The sequence below is a fragment of the Ictidomys tridecemlineatus genome, chromosome 2, assembly GCF_052094955.1.
Source record: "Ictidomys tridecemlineatus isolate mIctTri1 chromosome 2, mIctTri1.hap1, whole genome shotgun sequence".
In the NCBI taxonomy this organism is placed as follows: Eukaryota; Metazoa; Chordata; class Mammalia; order Rodentia; family Sciuridae; genus Ictidomys; species Ictidomys tridecemlineatus.
The window spans coordinates 150986813-151002075 of NC_135478.1; the positions used below are offsets into that span (position 1 = coordinate 150986813).

Consider the following 15263-nt stretch of genomic DNA (forward strand, 5'->3'; position numbering starts at 1 on the left):
TTTTATTTTATATATATCAGTGATATCAAGTGGATAACTGGACAATAACCTGAACAATGAATTTTCATTTATTTAATAAGTTTGTGTTTAATAAAAGATCATAACAAAAAAAATTTGCATACTTTCAGTCATTTGCTCAGCCTTAGCATTTGAGAGCTGATAATTCTTTAAAAGTGAGAAGACTGTCCTCTATACTATGCTTTTTAGGATCTTTACCAGCATTTCCCCTGACCTTCATCCACTAGATGTCAGTAGAACCACTTCCAGCTGTGACAACCAAAAACTGTCTCCAAACATTTTCAAATGTCTCCTGGGAGTAGGAGTGTGGGGATAAAAATTCACTCCAGGTTGATAACCACATTGAAGCAATATTGTCCCCAAGGGAATGAAAAGTGGCTCTTAGTGGACAGGGGGAAAGGGATCTTAGCTATTACAATGGTTTGTAGCCCTATCTGACAACAGAGATATACAATATATTTGTGATATTAAAATGTTTAGGGGGAAAGGTCCATTAGGAAAAAACAAGCCTAAAATGCTCCTTAGGAGGGAATCATTAACCAAAGGTTAAAGAACATGGCTTTCAATCACAGTATAAAATTAAAACATTACTGAACTGGGACAAATTCACATATTTATTTTAAAACAAAAGTCATACATAGTAAAACCCCTCAATTCCCTAAAATGACAAAGGGCAAACCTATGCAGAGCCACAAATGTGCATCTAGCAAATCAAAGGCTACAAATGATAGATGTATTCAATTAGTACCAAACTCTGGTTCCCTCAGCTAACACTGAACAACTAGAGGTCAAGAAAGAGCACCAATAGCATGGAACCTCTCCCGATAACTTTATTTCATTTTTAGTAAGCAAACAAGTTTGCTAGCAAAAATAGATGACAGTTTTAAACCAACAGTTTTATTCTAATTCCAAACTCTATAAAAGATCAAATTATTTTTAATTAGGCTTTGAAGCAATATACCAACATGATTAACACTTGGTAAAAGGCACGTGACAGACAAGGTATATGATTACAATCCAGGTGATGTATGAATGAGGATACTTATATCCAGGAACAGAACTGGGATCCAACCAAGCTGAGGAATCCGAAGTTCTTGGCTCTGTAAAGTGTAAATAATCAGAGGCACCATAACATATAAATCTATCCCAAATAGTCTTGTATTGAGAAAACAGTCAGAACTATATATTCATTTCAATTATGCCTGAGCCCAATCTTCTCCCACAACCCCAACTAGCCATAGCAACTGACCTTCTCTACACAGTGAGGAGAAAACCATTAGGATCACCAAAAAAAAATTTACAAAGTGTAATCAGAGATGGAATATAATCAGATTCCTATTATTGAAGCTAATTTGAATTTCTGGTATTGCAAGTGACTTATTTTGTATTCAACAGATAAAAAGGTATTGTTAATATTTAAACTATTAAATATAGTCATAGACTTCAGGAACACTAACAAGAAACTTCACAAACTGCATTACTTTATCCATCTAATGCTTAGTTTCAAACTATGTTCTTTCCTTCTTAATTTCTTTTATATTTTTACATATACTATTGGGATTTTAATTGTTTTAAAACAAAACTAAAAGAGGTGTATTATTAAAAAAGAAAAGCATCATGGAAATGAAGGGAGACCCTCATTGCTATACAAAATTACATATAAGAGGTTGTGAGGGGAATGGGAAAATAAACAAGGAGAGAAATGAATTACAGTAGATAGGGTAGAGAGAGAAGATGTGAGGGAAGGGGAGGGGGGATAGTAGAGGATAGGAAAGGTATCAGAATACAACAGTTACTAATAGGGCATTATGTAAAATTGTGGATGTGTAACCGATGTGATTCTGCAATCTGCATTTGGGGTAAAAATTGGGAGTTCATAACCCACTTGAATCTAATATATGAAATATGATATGTCAAGAGCTTTGTAATGTTGTGAACAACCAATAAAAAAATTTTAAAAAATTTTTAAAAAAGAATAAAAAAAAAAGAAAAGCACATAAAAGGACTTAGTTCAGTGGTAGAATGGAGAATGTATGCTTAGCACGTGCAAGGCCCTGAGTTCAATCCACAGCACACACGCAAGTGACTTCCAAAAGGCTAAGACATTTTCCAACTTCTGTCTCCAGAAAATAATTTTACACTTACACTAATTTCACATATACACTAGGATATTTGTGCTACCATCTGGATTTTATTTACATATATGTCCTTATGTTATGTACTCCATTCTATATCTTATTCCTTATTAGAAAACAGAGATATAACCCTGTCTTAAGCTTTTTGGGCTACCATAGCAAAATACCTTAGATTGAGTATCTCATAAATAATACATTAATTTCTCACAGTTCTGAAGACTGGGAAATCCCAGATCAAACAGCCAGTAGACTCAATGCCTAATATGTTTCTATTCCTCAGAGAAGACGCCTTCTTGGTACTTTCATGTATCTTCACATGGTAGCACCCTGATACCTCTTTTATTTGGAACTTCTCTTGTAAGGGCACTAATTCATGATATAGTGCCTTTGAGTGGTAAAAGGCACGTGACAGACACTCAAAGGCCCCAACTCTCAGTACTTAACCTTAGGAGTTAGAACTTCAACATGTAAATTCCGAGGGGGAAAAAAAAACATTTAGACTACAGCTATCTCCCTCATTTAAATAACCAATTAAATGGAGGAAGTTAACTAAAGCTAGGCACCCACCCAACAAAATTTATGGAGGTACTCACTCTCAGGTGCCAACCCTGCACTTAAAATATAAAGATGAGTGCCTCTTAAAATTTTATAATTGCCTCATTCTAGTACCAGCCCCCCAAAGATGGTCAGACAGTATTCAAAAAGTCCGTTAAATTTTCCAATATAGAGTTAACAGCCAAAGAGATGGGTAGATCCACCCTTACCTAGCTAGTGACTTTCATAAAAAGTTATCCTGGCTTTTTTCAGGAATTTCAGGAAAAAATAAAAAATAATAACAACACCCGCCTTATATGGGTACTACGAGGATTAAATGAGTTAGCAAAAAGTGCTTAGAATATTGCCCATAAAGGAAGTAAAAGTTAACTATTATTATTACTACTGCTATTGTAAAATACTGAAGGATATTTAGTTGACCCTCAGTTTTTCTCATTACAAATAATGCTGAAATAAATATCTTTGTATAAACATATGGGTGCACTTACAAAAGTGTTCAAAGGGTAAATTCTTGGCAAAGAAATTGATGCACCCAAGGGCGTCTATTATTTTGAAAAAAAAACGATTAATACCCTATAATCACTTATATAAAATAAAGATGCCAATACAATTCAGTAAAGAAACAATGGCTTTTTTATTAATCATGCTGTTAAAGTTGTTATATTCATATTGGAAAAAAATTCAACCTCTCCCTTATATCACAATCACAAATTTACTGGAAATAATTGTAGCCTTTAAAAAAGGTAAAAGCTTCTCAAGACATATCCATATTGCAGCTATGTCAAGATTTCTTTCCATTTTAAGGCCAAATAATATTCAGTGCATAAGTATTTTTTGAATGAATATATTTACTATAAGTATTGTTTACACATTCTAAAATCCTTTCAAATAGACTAAGTTCCAAAAACTATAAAAAATCTAAGATGTAAGAAAGTTAACAAGAGAGATGAAATAACTATACCCAAGAATATGGCTCACCTTCTTTGGATCAAGATTTCCAAAAACTGAATTGGCATGGGGACAAACTTCACACAGCGAAGAACCAATCTTCATAATATCTTTATTTCTATTGATATTCTAGGAAGAATGAATAAAGTTTGACACTCAGTAAAATATTACTTAATTGTTATAAAACTGAGAATTCTATTAAACATATTTAAAAGGTTTTGAAACTTAGATATCAGATTGTATTCTTACATCAGTATTTTTTCAAAATTAAAATCAGTTATTATAACAAATAAGACTAGTCTATAAAAATGTTTACTTTCCAATTGGCTTAAATCACTTGAAATTCAAATAAAATATAAAAGGTTATTAAGTTATATATAAAGAGGGCTCCCTGGAGACTGGTTGATTCCAGAGCTAGGAAATAAAAGATGTTCCTAGAGTATCTGATGGTGTCAAAAAAAAAAAAAAGAAGAAGGAGAGAGAGAGAGAGAGAGAGAGAGAGAGAGAGAGAGAGAGAGAGAGAGAGAGAGAGGGAGGGAGGGAGGGGGGGGGAGGTGGTAAAAAAAAAGAATGGGACATTTTTAAGGGCCAAGTAACTGTGTTCTCTGGCCAACATTTGTCCTAATGGCCAGAACAGAATTATCTGAACAACAAAATAAATAATTACAGCATTGGGTTATAAATAGTGGAATAAATACATACATCTATATTAATATAAATTATTAAAAAATTAAAAATGATAGAGAAAAACAGCTCTTCCTTATAGAAGAACAATTCATAAATGCACCAGGAATGAGGAGATTAGAAAATCAGCATTAGCCAAATACTAGAGTAAAAAATTATAAAATTTGTGGGTTAGCTTGTAATCCCAGAAGCTTGGGAGGCTGAGGCAAGAGGATCACGAATTCAAAGCCAGCCTCAGCAAAAAGGAAGTGCTAAGTAACTCAGTGAGACACTGTCTCTAAACAAAATACAAAATAGGGCCAGGGATGTGGTTCAGTGGTCAAGTGGCCCTGAGTTCAATCCCTAGTATCCCCACCTGCAAAAAAAAAAAAATGGTGGATGAAAAAGTTCCCATGCTATAGGAAATATAAAGAAATTTAATTCCCTTCCCTCTGACACCATGTACATACAGTTCACAAAATCAAAAACCAGTATGTAAGCCGGGCACAGTGTCGTTGCATGTAACCCCAGCAACTCAGGAGGCTGAGGTAAGAGGATTGAAAGTTGAAAGCCAACCTCAGCAAACTTAGCCAGACCCTGTCTCACAATAAAACATAAGAAAAAGCCAGGGATGTGACCCAATGGTTAGCACCCTGGGTTCAATCTCTGGTACAGAAAAACAAAAAACACCACACAATAAAAAAAAAATAAAAATAAAAAACACATTAGTGGATAATTGTGTTTATTAGAGGAATTTCACATTCTTAAGTTCTGCCAACACATGCACTTTGGTGCTTATTTTTTAAAATGTTTATTTATTTATGTATCTTCAGTTTTAGTTGGATACAATAGTTTGTTTTTATATGGTGCCAAGGATCGAACCCAGTGCCTCATGCATGCCAGTTGAGTACTCTACCACTGAGCCACCACCCCAGCCCCTTAATTTTTATTTTCAAAACTGAATGCACTATCTGACTTGTAGCCTACCAAGAGAAAATTGGAAATGTTTCATAAATGCTTCAAATTTTATGAGGAGAAAAATTAGCATATCTTAAATTCAAACTTAAACAATCAGAAAAAAAATGAGTTTTCTTTCTCTTCTAGAGAAGGTCTTGAGAGAGATGGTAGCTTTTTCTTCTCACTGGTTTTATTCCCTTTACAATCAGCCACCATCTGAAGATAAAGGAGCCTTCAGAAAAGTTCTTTGGGCTGGCCTAAGAGCATTCAGAATGTTCCAATGTTTGACATACCACCACAGGCTTTCCTACAATACAGCTTCTAACTAAACTAGGCTGTCCCAAATCCCTAGTAACAGAATTGTTTTCCTTTATAACAAGAAGGTTGAGAAAGCATTAAATGTCTTCATGTCGTGTGTGCCCAGACAGATTTTGAAGGGTTTGTTCTGTGATACTTAAAATTATGTGATTGTATAAATGAAAAACATCAGCTGAGCCTATGGTGGTTCTCTGTGTCCTAAATATGTCCATGATAGGATCAAGAATTCTTTCCTTATAAAGGAGCAGAAAATCATTGTTAACATGTTGAAGGTACAAGCAGAGTCAGAAAGCTAAATAAATGAAATTTGTTTGATTAATTAATTAAAAGATGACACTTAAAATTTTTATCTTTCAAGAAACAATCTTTAAAATGACCACTAGATGGAGCTATAACTTCACCCAATTATACAGCACCCTCTAGCCTCTTAAATTTATGCAGCCTAGGATGTTGGTATTAATTACATTCAGTGTAATTATGAAGTCACAATCTTGCTGATTTTAACATTTTTACTCATTACTATGAATATACCACTCATATTTCAACTATAGTTACAGTTATAACCAGTTACATTTTAATAATGCTTAGGGCTAAACAATTTAACAAAAATTAGGCAGTGATAATGATAAACATACTTACTCCTAGGTTTTTTGTTGTTGTTGGGGAAGACAGGTTAGGGAGGGAGGGGAAGAGAAGAAATCAACCTGACTGCTATTTACCTGGGCCCAAAATGTTACTGCATCTTCAACATGACTTCCAACCACATCTTCAACTAAAACCAAATCACAATGTAAAGAAAATTAGAAATTAATCATACTAATCTAGCTCTTACACTCAAAAAATAATTTTTAGCATCAGTACCTTTATTGTAATGTATATCTTCATCCATTTGGACAATTCCTGAAAAACTAAAACAATTCAATACTTTGAATTAGGTTATAATAATCCACTCATTAACAATAAAGACTAAACTACATGAAGCTCAAACTTTCTCAAGTGTGTTCTGCACTAATGAATTCTGTCAAAATTCAAACTCCATATTAAAAATGAGCTAAAACATTCTCTTCAATAGTTCTATTCTTGTGAGAATATTGTAGTTTACAATTTCATCATTTATAGTCTCTGTCCTTAAAATTGTCATTAACAAGACTTTTACAAATTTACACTGAAAAAGATATGGAGGTCCTCAAAAGACTAATCATGGAACCACCATATGACCCAGCTATACCACTCCTCAGTATTTACCCTAAAGAATTTAAGTCAGGGGCTGGGATTGTGGCTCAAAGGCAGAGTGCTGGCCTAGCAAGGATGAGGCACTGGGTTTGATCCTAAGCACTACATAAAAATAAAATGGAGATGTGTGTCCTCCTATAACTAAAAAATAATTATTTTTAAAAAAGAATTGAAGTCATTATACTATAGTGCTACATGCTTTCCCATGTTTAGAGCTGCCCAGTTCATAAGCCAAACCACAGAACCAGCCTAAGTGGTGATCAATGGATGAATGGATAAACAAAATGTTCTATACATACACAGCAGAGTTTTATTCATCCTTACAGAAAAAAATGAAATTGTTTATTTACAGGAAAAGAGATGGAACTAAAGATTATTAAGCAAAATAAGCCAAACTCAGAAGATCAAGGGTCATATGTTTTCTCTCAAATGTGGAAACTAAAGAGGCAAAACGGAAAAGAAAGATGGGGGCAAGAGGTCTCATAAAAATCAAAGAAAGATCAACAAAGGAAAAGGACCAAGGGGTGGAAGGTGCAGAAGGAGAGGGGAAGTGCTGAGGTCTGATATTGTCCAAATTATGTTGCTATATTGTGTGCACCTACGAGTATGTAACAACGGATCCTATCATTATGTACAACTATAATGCACCAGTAAATAAAAGGGGAAAAAATAAAAACAGGAAACAATTACACTAAAATCATGCTTTTTGATCACTTACATAAATCAAAACTTTGGAACAATGTACCTATTTTTATAATAAATTAATGACTTGTCAAACAAAAAGAAGGCTTCTATAAGAAGAAACACTACAAATGCTTCATACTGGTAATCAATTTTCTTTTAAAGACACAGAGGCTATTCTTTTTGACGATACCCTGGGACTAAAGATGGTAAAATAAATCAAGTTTTGCCCATTACTCAAAAAAAAAATTTCATCACACAATATTATACTTTCCCAACTGAAAAGTATTTCAAAAGAAATGTCTTCTACTTTATAATTTTATTCTCAACACACTAGAATGCTGCACTGTCCATTCATAGATACTGAAGAAAAATAAAATGTTTTAATTGCTCAGTCCCAGCTGATTTTACTTCCTTCTCAGAAAAAAAGTAATTTACAGGTACATATCAACAATCTGATGGTGAATTTGATATGATTAGCTGGCATGACTCACACCACTCTCTGCACCCACTTACCACCACCACCACTATTTTTATGGTCTTGAGTTTGTAAGGCAAATATTCTATGCAGCTATATGTTGAAAAGGATGGGGGTAGTTCTCTTCACAGAACTGCCTTAAAAAGGCAGACATCCCAGGGCTGGGAATGTGGTTCAGTGGTTGAATGCCCCCCTGAATTAAATACCCATACACCCCCACACCCAAAAAAAAGAAAAGAGCAGATATCCTACAGTCTGTCATGTTTTTAAAAAACACTTTTTTAAAGAGTTATCTAAGAACACCTCTATACCAAAGTTTCAAATGCTCTAAACAAAGAAAAAAAGATTATTAACTCTTCATAACAGAAGAAAAAAAAAGCCTTATAAAACCTTCAAACTTCATTCTTATGATTTTTGTTACAACTTTAATTTTTTTTTCCTTCAAATACACTAAATGCCTTTCAAACATCTTCAAACCAAGGACTCTTCAATACTGGTCAAAACTAATTTTTAAATTAAATTGATTGAAAACTTGTAAAACAAAATTGGAATCTGTTTAGAGGGATTACGTTTCCCTTGAAGACATTATGCCTGGGATTTAGTTTAAAAAAAAAAAAAAGTTTACTTTGTAAAACTTACCACTTGCCGTAAAAAGTTATTTTCTACCAGTTTCAAATCTTATTTTAAAAATGATTGTCCCGCACGTTCATGCAGCACTGCTACAGTCCCCAATTTCTGCTTAAATGGATTACCAAACCTCCACTTCAAAAAGAGAATTTGTAAGGCAGGCACAGGTGGCTTCACTCTTGTTGTAGAAAGGACTTTGAAATTTTAAGTGGCGCAGATTTGCGGGAAAGGGAGCAAATAATTCCACCCCAGGCTTTACCAACATTGTTATCTGCAAACCCGTTTCGCTCCCCGGCACCAAATTCTGAAACCTGGGCGCCCATAGCCCCTTCGCGGGACCAGGCGGCCCCAGGGCGTGGAAGGCCAGAAAGCAGGCCTCGTGCCGAACTTGAGCCCTAAAATGCAACCAGCCCCAAAACTAAGGTCCCAGAAGTGGCCACCATCGCACCTGCCACAAGGATTACTACTGACCTCACACTTTCAGTCACAGACGCTCTAGAAAAGGGCCCCTGGCCCCACATGTTGGACCCTCAGCCCGCCGCCCGCCGCCCGCCACAGCAGAAAGCCCTCGGCCGCCGTCGCGCACGTGCAGACGCTTACCGCGCGTGCTTCCGCGACTCAGAACCCACGCTGCGCTTGCGCACGCGGTGCTGAGCCATCCTCCAGGCTTGGCGGGAGCCGCAGCCACTTCGTAAGACCCCGGAGGCTGCTGCGAGGCAGGCACGTGCACGCCTAAAATAGTACTGAGGCGTGCTGGCCATTTATAGTCTCGCATCACACCTGTGGGCCAATGGCGGGTTCGGTTTTTGAGGCGTTGAACCATGATGCAACACTGTGGCGTGAGATTGTGTGGGCCTTCCTAGTTTGTTCACACAGGTTTAAATCTCAAAACTCCCAAACTGGAAGATTTCCAGCATATGTACAAGACGTAAATAAGAAAATTACCTTAATAATTGAAAAATGTGTTTTACAGATCAATGGCTTTACATACATTTCTCAAGCCAGCTTTACCATTCATTTTCTCGAGCAAAGCCGGTTTTTTCCCACAGAGTTAAAAGAGGAAAAAAAATGTACTTCAATTGTAAATACTGTACATTGTGGCAAATCTTGCGCAATTTAAAATGATCACCAATTCATTTTTACTTGCTTGATTGAGGTATAGTTTATGAACAAAAACTGTGTTAAGTGCACACTATGTTAACAGTGAACAATTATATACACTGATGAAATCACCCCCACAAATCAAGATGAGCAGTTCCATCACCCCCAAAAGTTCCTCACTGCCTATTTACAACGCCTGGCTCCCCTCATCTACCTTTTGGCTTTCTTTCTCCATCCGTTAGTTTGCATTTCTAGAAGTAATATTAATAGAATCATACAGCATGTTCATTTCTAGAATTAATATTAATAGAATCATACAGCATGTTCATGTTTATATGGTTTCTTTCAAGCATCATATTTTGTCCTATATAGCAATACTTTTTGTTTTGTTTTTTTGTTTGTTTTTTATTGGTATTAGTCCATTGAATATGAACACAAACCCAATTTGTTTACATTGTGTTAGACTTTTGGATTGTTTCCACTTTAGGATTGTTTCAAATAAAGCTGATATTGTGCAAGTCTTCGTATGGACATATGGTTAGTTATGTTAAGAAACTGCCGGTCTGTTTTACAATGTAGTGGTATTAATTTATATTACCACCAACAGGGTTAAGAGTTCTGGTTTAGGCTGAAGATGTGGCTCAGTGGTTAAGAGCCCCCAGATTCAATCCTCAGTTTCAAAAAGAAAAAGGAAGAAGAAAGAAGGAAAAAGAGTTCTCCTTGCTCCATATCCTCATCATCACTTGATATGACCAGTGAATTTTGTTGTTGATATTGCTTTTGTGGTGCTGAGGATCAAGTCCAGGGCCTTGCACATGCTAGGTAAGCGCCCTACCTCTGAACTGCACTCGCAAACATTTCTTATTTTTAGACAGGGTCTTTCTAAGTGTCCCAAACAAGCCTTGAACTTTCAATCCTCCTGCCTCTTCGTCCCTAGTAGCTGGGATTGTAGGCCTATAGGCCTATGCTGCCTTGACGAGGATAATCGATGTTTTTAAGTTTAAATGTTTAGAGTGGGATCTCCTTGTATTTATTTTTTTATTTGTCTATTAACTAAAAATGATGAGCTATTTTTTGTATTTTTTCCATCCATATATCTTCTATGATAAAGTATCTGTTCAATTTTTTTTCATTTTTAATTGAGTTGTTTTATTACTTTTAATAATTCCTTATATATTATGAATACAACTTCAGATTTGCAAATACAGCTGTCTTTTCATTCTCTAACAAGAGTATTTAAAAAGGTTCAGGGACTGGAGGTGTAGCTCAGCATTAAGTCAGGCCCTAGTTTCAATTCCCAGCAACTAAAAAAACAGGAGCAAAGATTGTTAATTTTGATAAACTCCAATTTATCAGGTTTGTCTTAAAGATCATACTTTTGTGTTGTGTCCGAGAAGCCTCTGGCTAACCACTACTTTCTTCAGATTTCTATGTTTAAGCTTTAGTTTTAGATCTGGATACTCTTTTAGGCATTTTATATAAGATGTGAAATGAATCAGAGTTCTTTTTTTTGCATATGAATATACAGTTTTCCCAGCACCATTTATTAAAGCCATTCTTATTTCTCTAGTACATTGTCTTTGCACCATTATCAAAGGTCATTTGAACATATGCATGGAGGTCTATTTCTGGATTCTATTTTTTCACATTCATCTCTTTGCCTTCTTTAGACTGTAAGCCACATTCCAAAATTATTCTTTTTCAAAAGTGTTTTAGCTTTGTAGCTTCATGCAAATTATAGTCAACTTGTCAGTGTGTACACACATACACACAGATATATTCACATATACAAATCTTGCTGAGATTTTTATTTGGATTACACTGAATTTATACACTAATTTGAGAATTTACACCTTTACTATATTAAGTCTTCTAATCCATGAACACGGTTGTAATATCTCCATTTATTTATTATTTTACTTCTTTGAGCATTATTTTGTACTTTTCAATATAAAAATATTACACAACTTTTATCTGATTTCTCCCTAAGGATTTTTATTTTTTCATGCTACTATAAATGGTATTTTGTACTTCATTTCAATTTCTGAATTTTTGTTGTTAGTATGTAGAAATATAATTTTGTACATTGATCATATTTGCATTCTTACAAACTCACTTATTTCTAGTGATAGATTTTGTATATTTAACATAATTATCTACATAAATGCTCATATTGAGTGCATATAATGACTATTTTATTCTCTTCTTCCCAAATTGCATGTCTTTTATGTCTTTTTATCTTGCCTTAATACAACAGCTAGACCCTCTATTATGATGTTGAATAGAAGTGCTGAGAATAGACATTCTTGTTATGTTCCTGTCTTAGGAGGAAAGCATTTTCCTTTCACCATCAAAATGATGTGAGCTATGGGATTTTAGTAGATACCCTTTAGCAGATTGAAAAACTTACCCTCTATTCTTAGTTTGCTGAGAGTTTTTATCATGGGTATGCATTGAATCTTTCAAATATATCTTTTATATCTGTTGAGATAATTTTGTAGTTATTTTTTAGTCAATATGAAAAATTACAGAGACATTTTCAATGTTAAACCAACCTTGCATTCCGAGGATAAAACCAATGTGATCATGATGTATTATCCTTTTTATATATGCTTGTATTAGATCTGATAAAATAATTCAGAATTTTTGCATAGATGATCAAGAACGGTATTAAACTGAAATTTTCTTTTCTTTGTAATAAGAATAATACCAATTACAACATAAAATGTAAAGAATTCCCAACTTAAATTTTTCAGAAAAGTTTGTATAGAACTGATATCATTTGTTTTTTAAAATATTTGATAAAATGTACAGTACAGCTACCTGGACCTAGACTTTTCTTTGTGGAAATATTAACTACCAATTCAATTTCTTTAATTAAATAAGGTTAATCAACTTATTTATCATTGAGTGAGCTTGATAGTGAGCTTTGTGTCTGTATTAAAAAATTTTTAACTTCTTATTTTCCTGGTGCCTCAATATTCCCACAAACAGGCTGTGGGTACCCTGCCCAAGCAAGCAGGTATACGATATATTTGCACAAACTTGGGGTAGAGGTATCCCATTTTTCCTTCTTCTGTGATCTAATGTCAATCGTCAGCACCATTGAAATTCCCTAACTTTTGCTTGTGTATTCTGCTCTGGCCCCTAATAAGCACATGGATCCTCACTCTCTCTCAGCAACCACCTCTTTGACTGAACCTACTCTGATAGGAATAGGATTCTAATCCCAAGGATTCTATAAGCTTCAAACTTCTGTATATCTATCCCAATCATATATACTTAGCATATATTATATATTTCTACAACTCTCTCTTTTTCTTCTTCCCTCCCTTCCTTGCTTTCTTTCTTCCCAGTGCTGGAGATCAAACCCAGGGCTTTCACATGCTAGGCAAGTGCTCTACCACTAAGCTCTATCAATCTTGAGCCCTAGATTTTTTTCTTTTTAATTAACATATAATCATCATACATATTTGTGGGGTACATATTTATGTGGGTGGGGAATATGTGTGAGCACCTTGAGTGTATGAGTGTGTGCATGTGTGCATGCATAGTAGTGCCTGTAGGTATGTGCAAGAGGAGTGTGTGAGTGTTGAGTGCAAGTGTATGAGTGTGAGTGTTGTGTATGTGTGTGAGCATGTATGAGTGTATGTATATAAGGATATGTGTGTATATGCATGTGTATGACTGTGTGTGAGTGCATGTTTGTGCCTGTGGGTGAGTGCAAGTATGTGTGTTGGTGTGAGTGAGCATGTGAGTATGTTAGTGTGAGTGTGCAAGTGAGTGTTGTTTATGTATGTGTGTGAGTGTATGTATATAAGGGTGTGTGTGCATGTGAGTGTGTGCACAGGAGACTATGTGTGTGTGAGTTTATGTGAGTGTTTTAGTATGTGAGCATATGTAAGTGTCGTGTGTGTGCATGTGTGCATGTGTGTGGGTGTATATGAGTGTGTCTGAGAAAAGAGGATTGCAAGTTTAAAGCCAGCCCTAGCCACTTAGTGAAGCCCTAACCAACTTAATGAGATTCTGTCTCAAAATAAAAAATAAAAGGGCTGGGGATGTGGCTCAGTGGTTGAGCATCCCTAGTACCAAAGATAATAATAACAACACCACAACAACAATCAAACCAAACACATTCAGGAAAACTGTGTCTAACAGCAATATAACCTCCCAGCCCTGAGATTTCTCCCCATGCCAAGGACTGAAAGCCACATGGTAACTGTGAGGATGAAAGGGAACAGTAGCCCGTGTGCCATGACAGGAACAAAATCTCATTCTGGAAAGTTCTGCATATGTCATCAGCACCTCCTCTCACACACTCTAAGGCCTGGCACTGCAGTTGACTGGAGGCCATCTTTGGCACTCATTACACTTGGACCACCGTGGCTTCCCCTATAAAGATCAGCCTGGGATTGTATCGTGCCATGTTTTCTAGAGACCCAGGAGCTACTGAGACTTGCCTTGGATATTTTGGCACAGAGGAAGGAGCCCTCAGAGAGTTGGCCAATGGCCTTGGCCTTATGACCTACCCTCCTGGGGAGAGTTGGGCCATGCTTCTTGCCTTGTGGACCCATGGGTGAAAGGCTGAGGCAGAGAAGAGTAGGACAGATTTCAAATCTCACTCAGCCTGTACTTCTTTGGTGGTCTTGCGCAAGCCCCTCCTCCTGCCAACCCCTGGTTTTGTCCTCTGTAAAATGGGGATGCTCAGGTGGCCTGAAAAGATGCTATGACCTGTTAACTCATCGGCAGACTCTTTGCAGGCCTGGCACACAGTGACAGTGAGTGCATGGCAGAGTTCTGCCTTCCCTGTTTTCTTTACTCTCTTGCTTTGGGAGAGAGGAACATTGGGCAATTTAGTTCAGCCTTCAACCTGAACAGGAATCCTTGCCCAAGAATTGGTGGCATGCTGGTTGAATCCCTCTTCATTTTCCCAACGAATGAATGGAATATCCTTCCTTAGGACCAGGGATTTGCCAGTGTTTAAATTCATATGGCTCCAGGGGATGCATATTTCCTCTCCAGTTGGCCCACCCTGCTGGATGGGCTCTGCAAACTAAAGGCCTTGCAGAGGAAGTCCCAGTGTCAACCCCAAAGCCTTCTTTCCAAAACTGTCTGCTTTGCAGCCATCTCAGAATTCAAGACACTGTTCATTTTCAAAGGAATGTGCTGGGACAGGGGGAGATGAGGTCAGAAACACTCATTTCCAAAGTGAACAAAGAATGCTTTTGAGGGAAAGGAAATATGTCACCCTTCCAATCATACATAGGCACCAATACACACACATAGGAGCATGCACACACACATGCACCACACACATATGCACACATCCTGCATGTCACCATCAATCAGCCCCTTCATGCTTGCTATTTGCAGCCAGAGCTCCCTACAGATGAACTCCTGGGCTGGGAGAAGGAGAAGCTGGAGCTGGAGGGAGGGAGGGTAGGCAAAGGTGTCCTCAAAGAGTTAAAACCTTGCCTCGACATTCCTCATAGAAATATAAAAAGCAATCATGAAATTCATCTGGAAAAATAAGAGACCAAAATAGCTAA

The 15263-nt window shown here is 36.3% G+C and overlaps 1 protein-coding gene and 1 pseudogene across 1 annotated transcript in view; one reads left to right on the forward strand and one right to left on the reverse strand.

Annotated features, from left to right (window-relative positions):
- The window catches only part of Stk31 (serine/threonine kinase 31), an 81994-nt gene extending 72800 nt beyond the window's left edge, over positions 1–9194 (reverse strand). Inside the window, exons 1-4 of the mRNA XM_005319117.3 lie at positions 9085–9194; positions 6456–6502; positions 6314–6366; positions 3687–3785 (exon numbers count right to left, since the gene is read on the reverse strand). Of these exons, the coding sequence (XP_005319174.2) occupies positions 3687–3785; positions 6314–6366; positions 6456–6502; positions 9085–9134 (249 nt within the window). The 5' untranslated portion in view covers positions 9135–9194. The remainder of the gene's footprint in view (positions 1–3686; positions 3786–6313; positions 6367–6455; positions 6503–9084) is intronic.
- Positions 5549–5890, forward strand: LOC101967628 (large ribosomal subunit protein eL34 pseudogene; annotated as a pseudogene).
- Positions 9195–15263: the final 6069 nt, after the last annotated feature.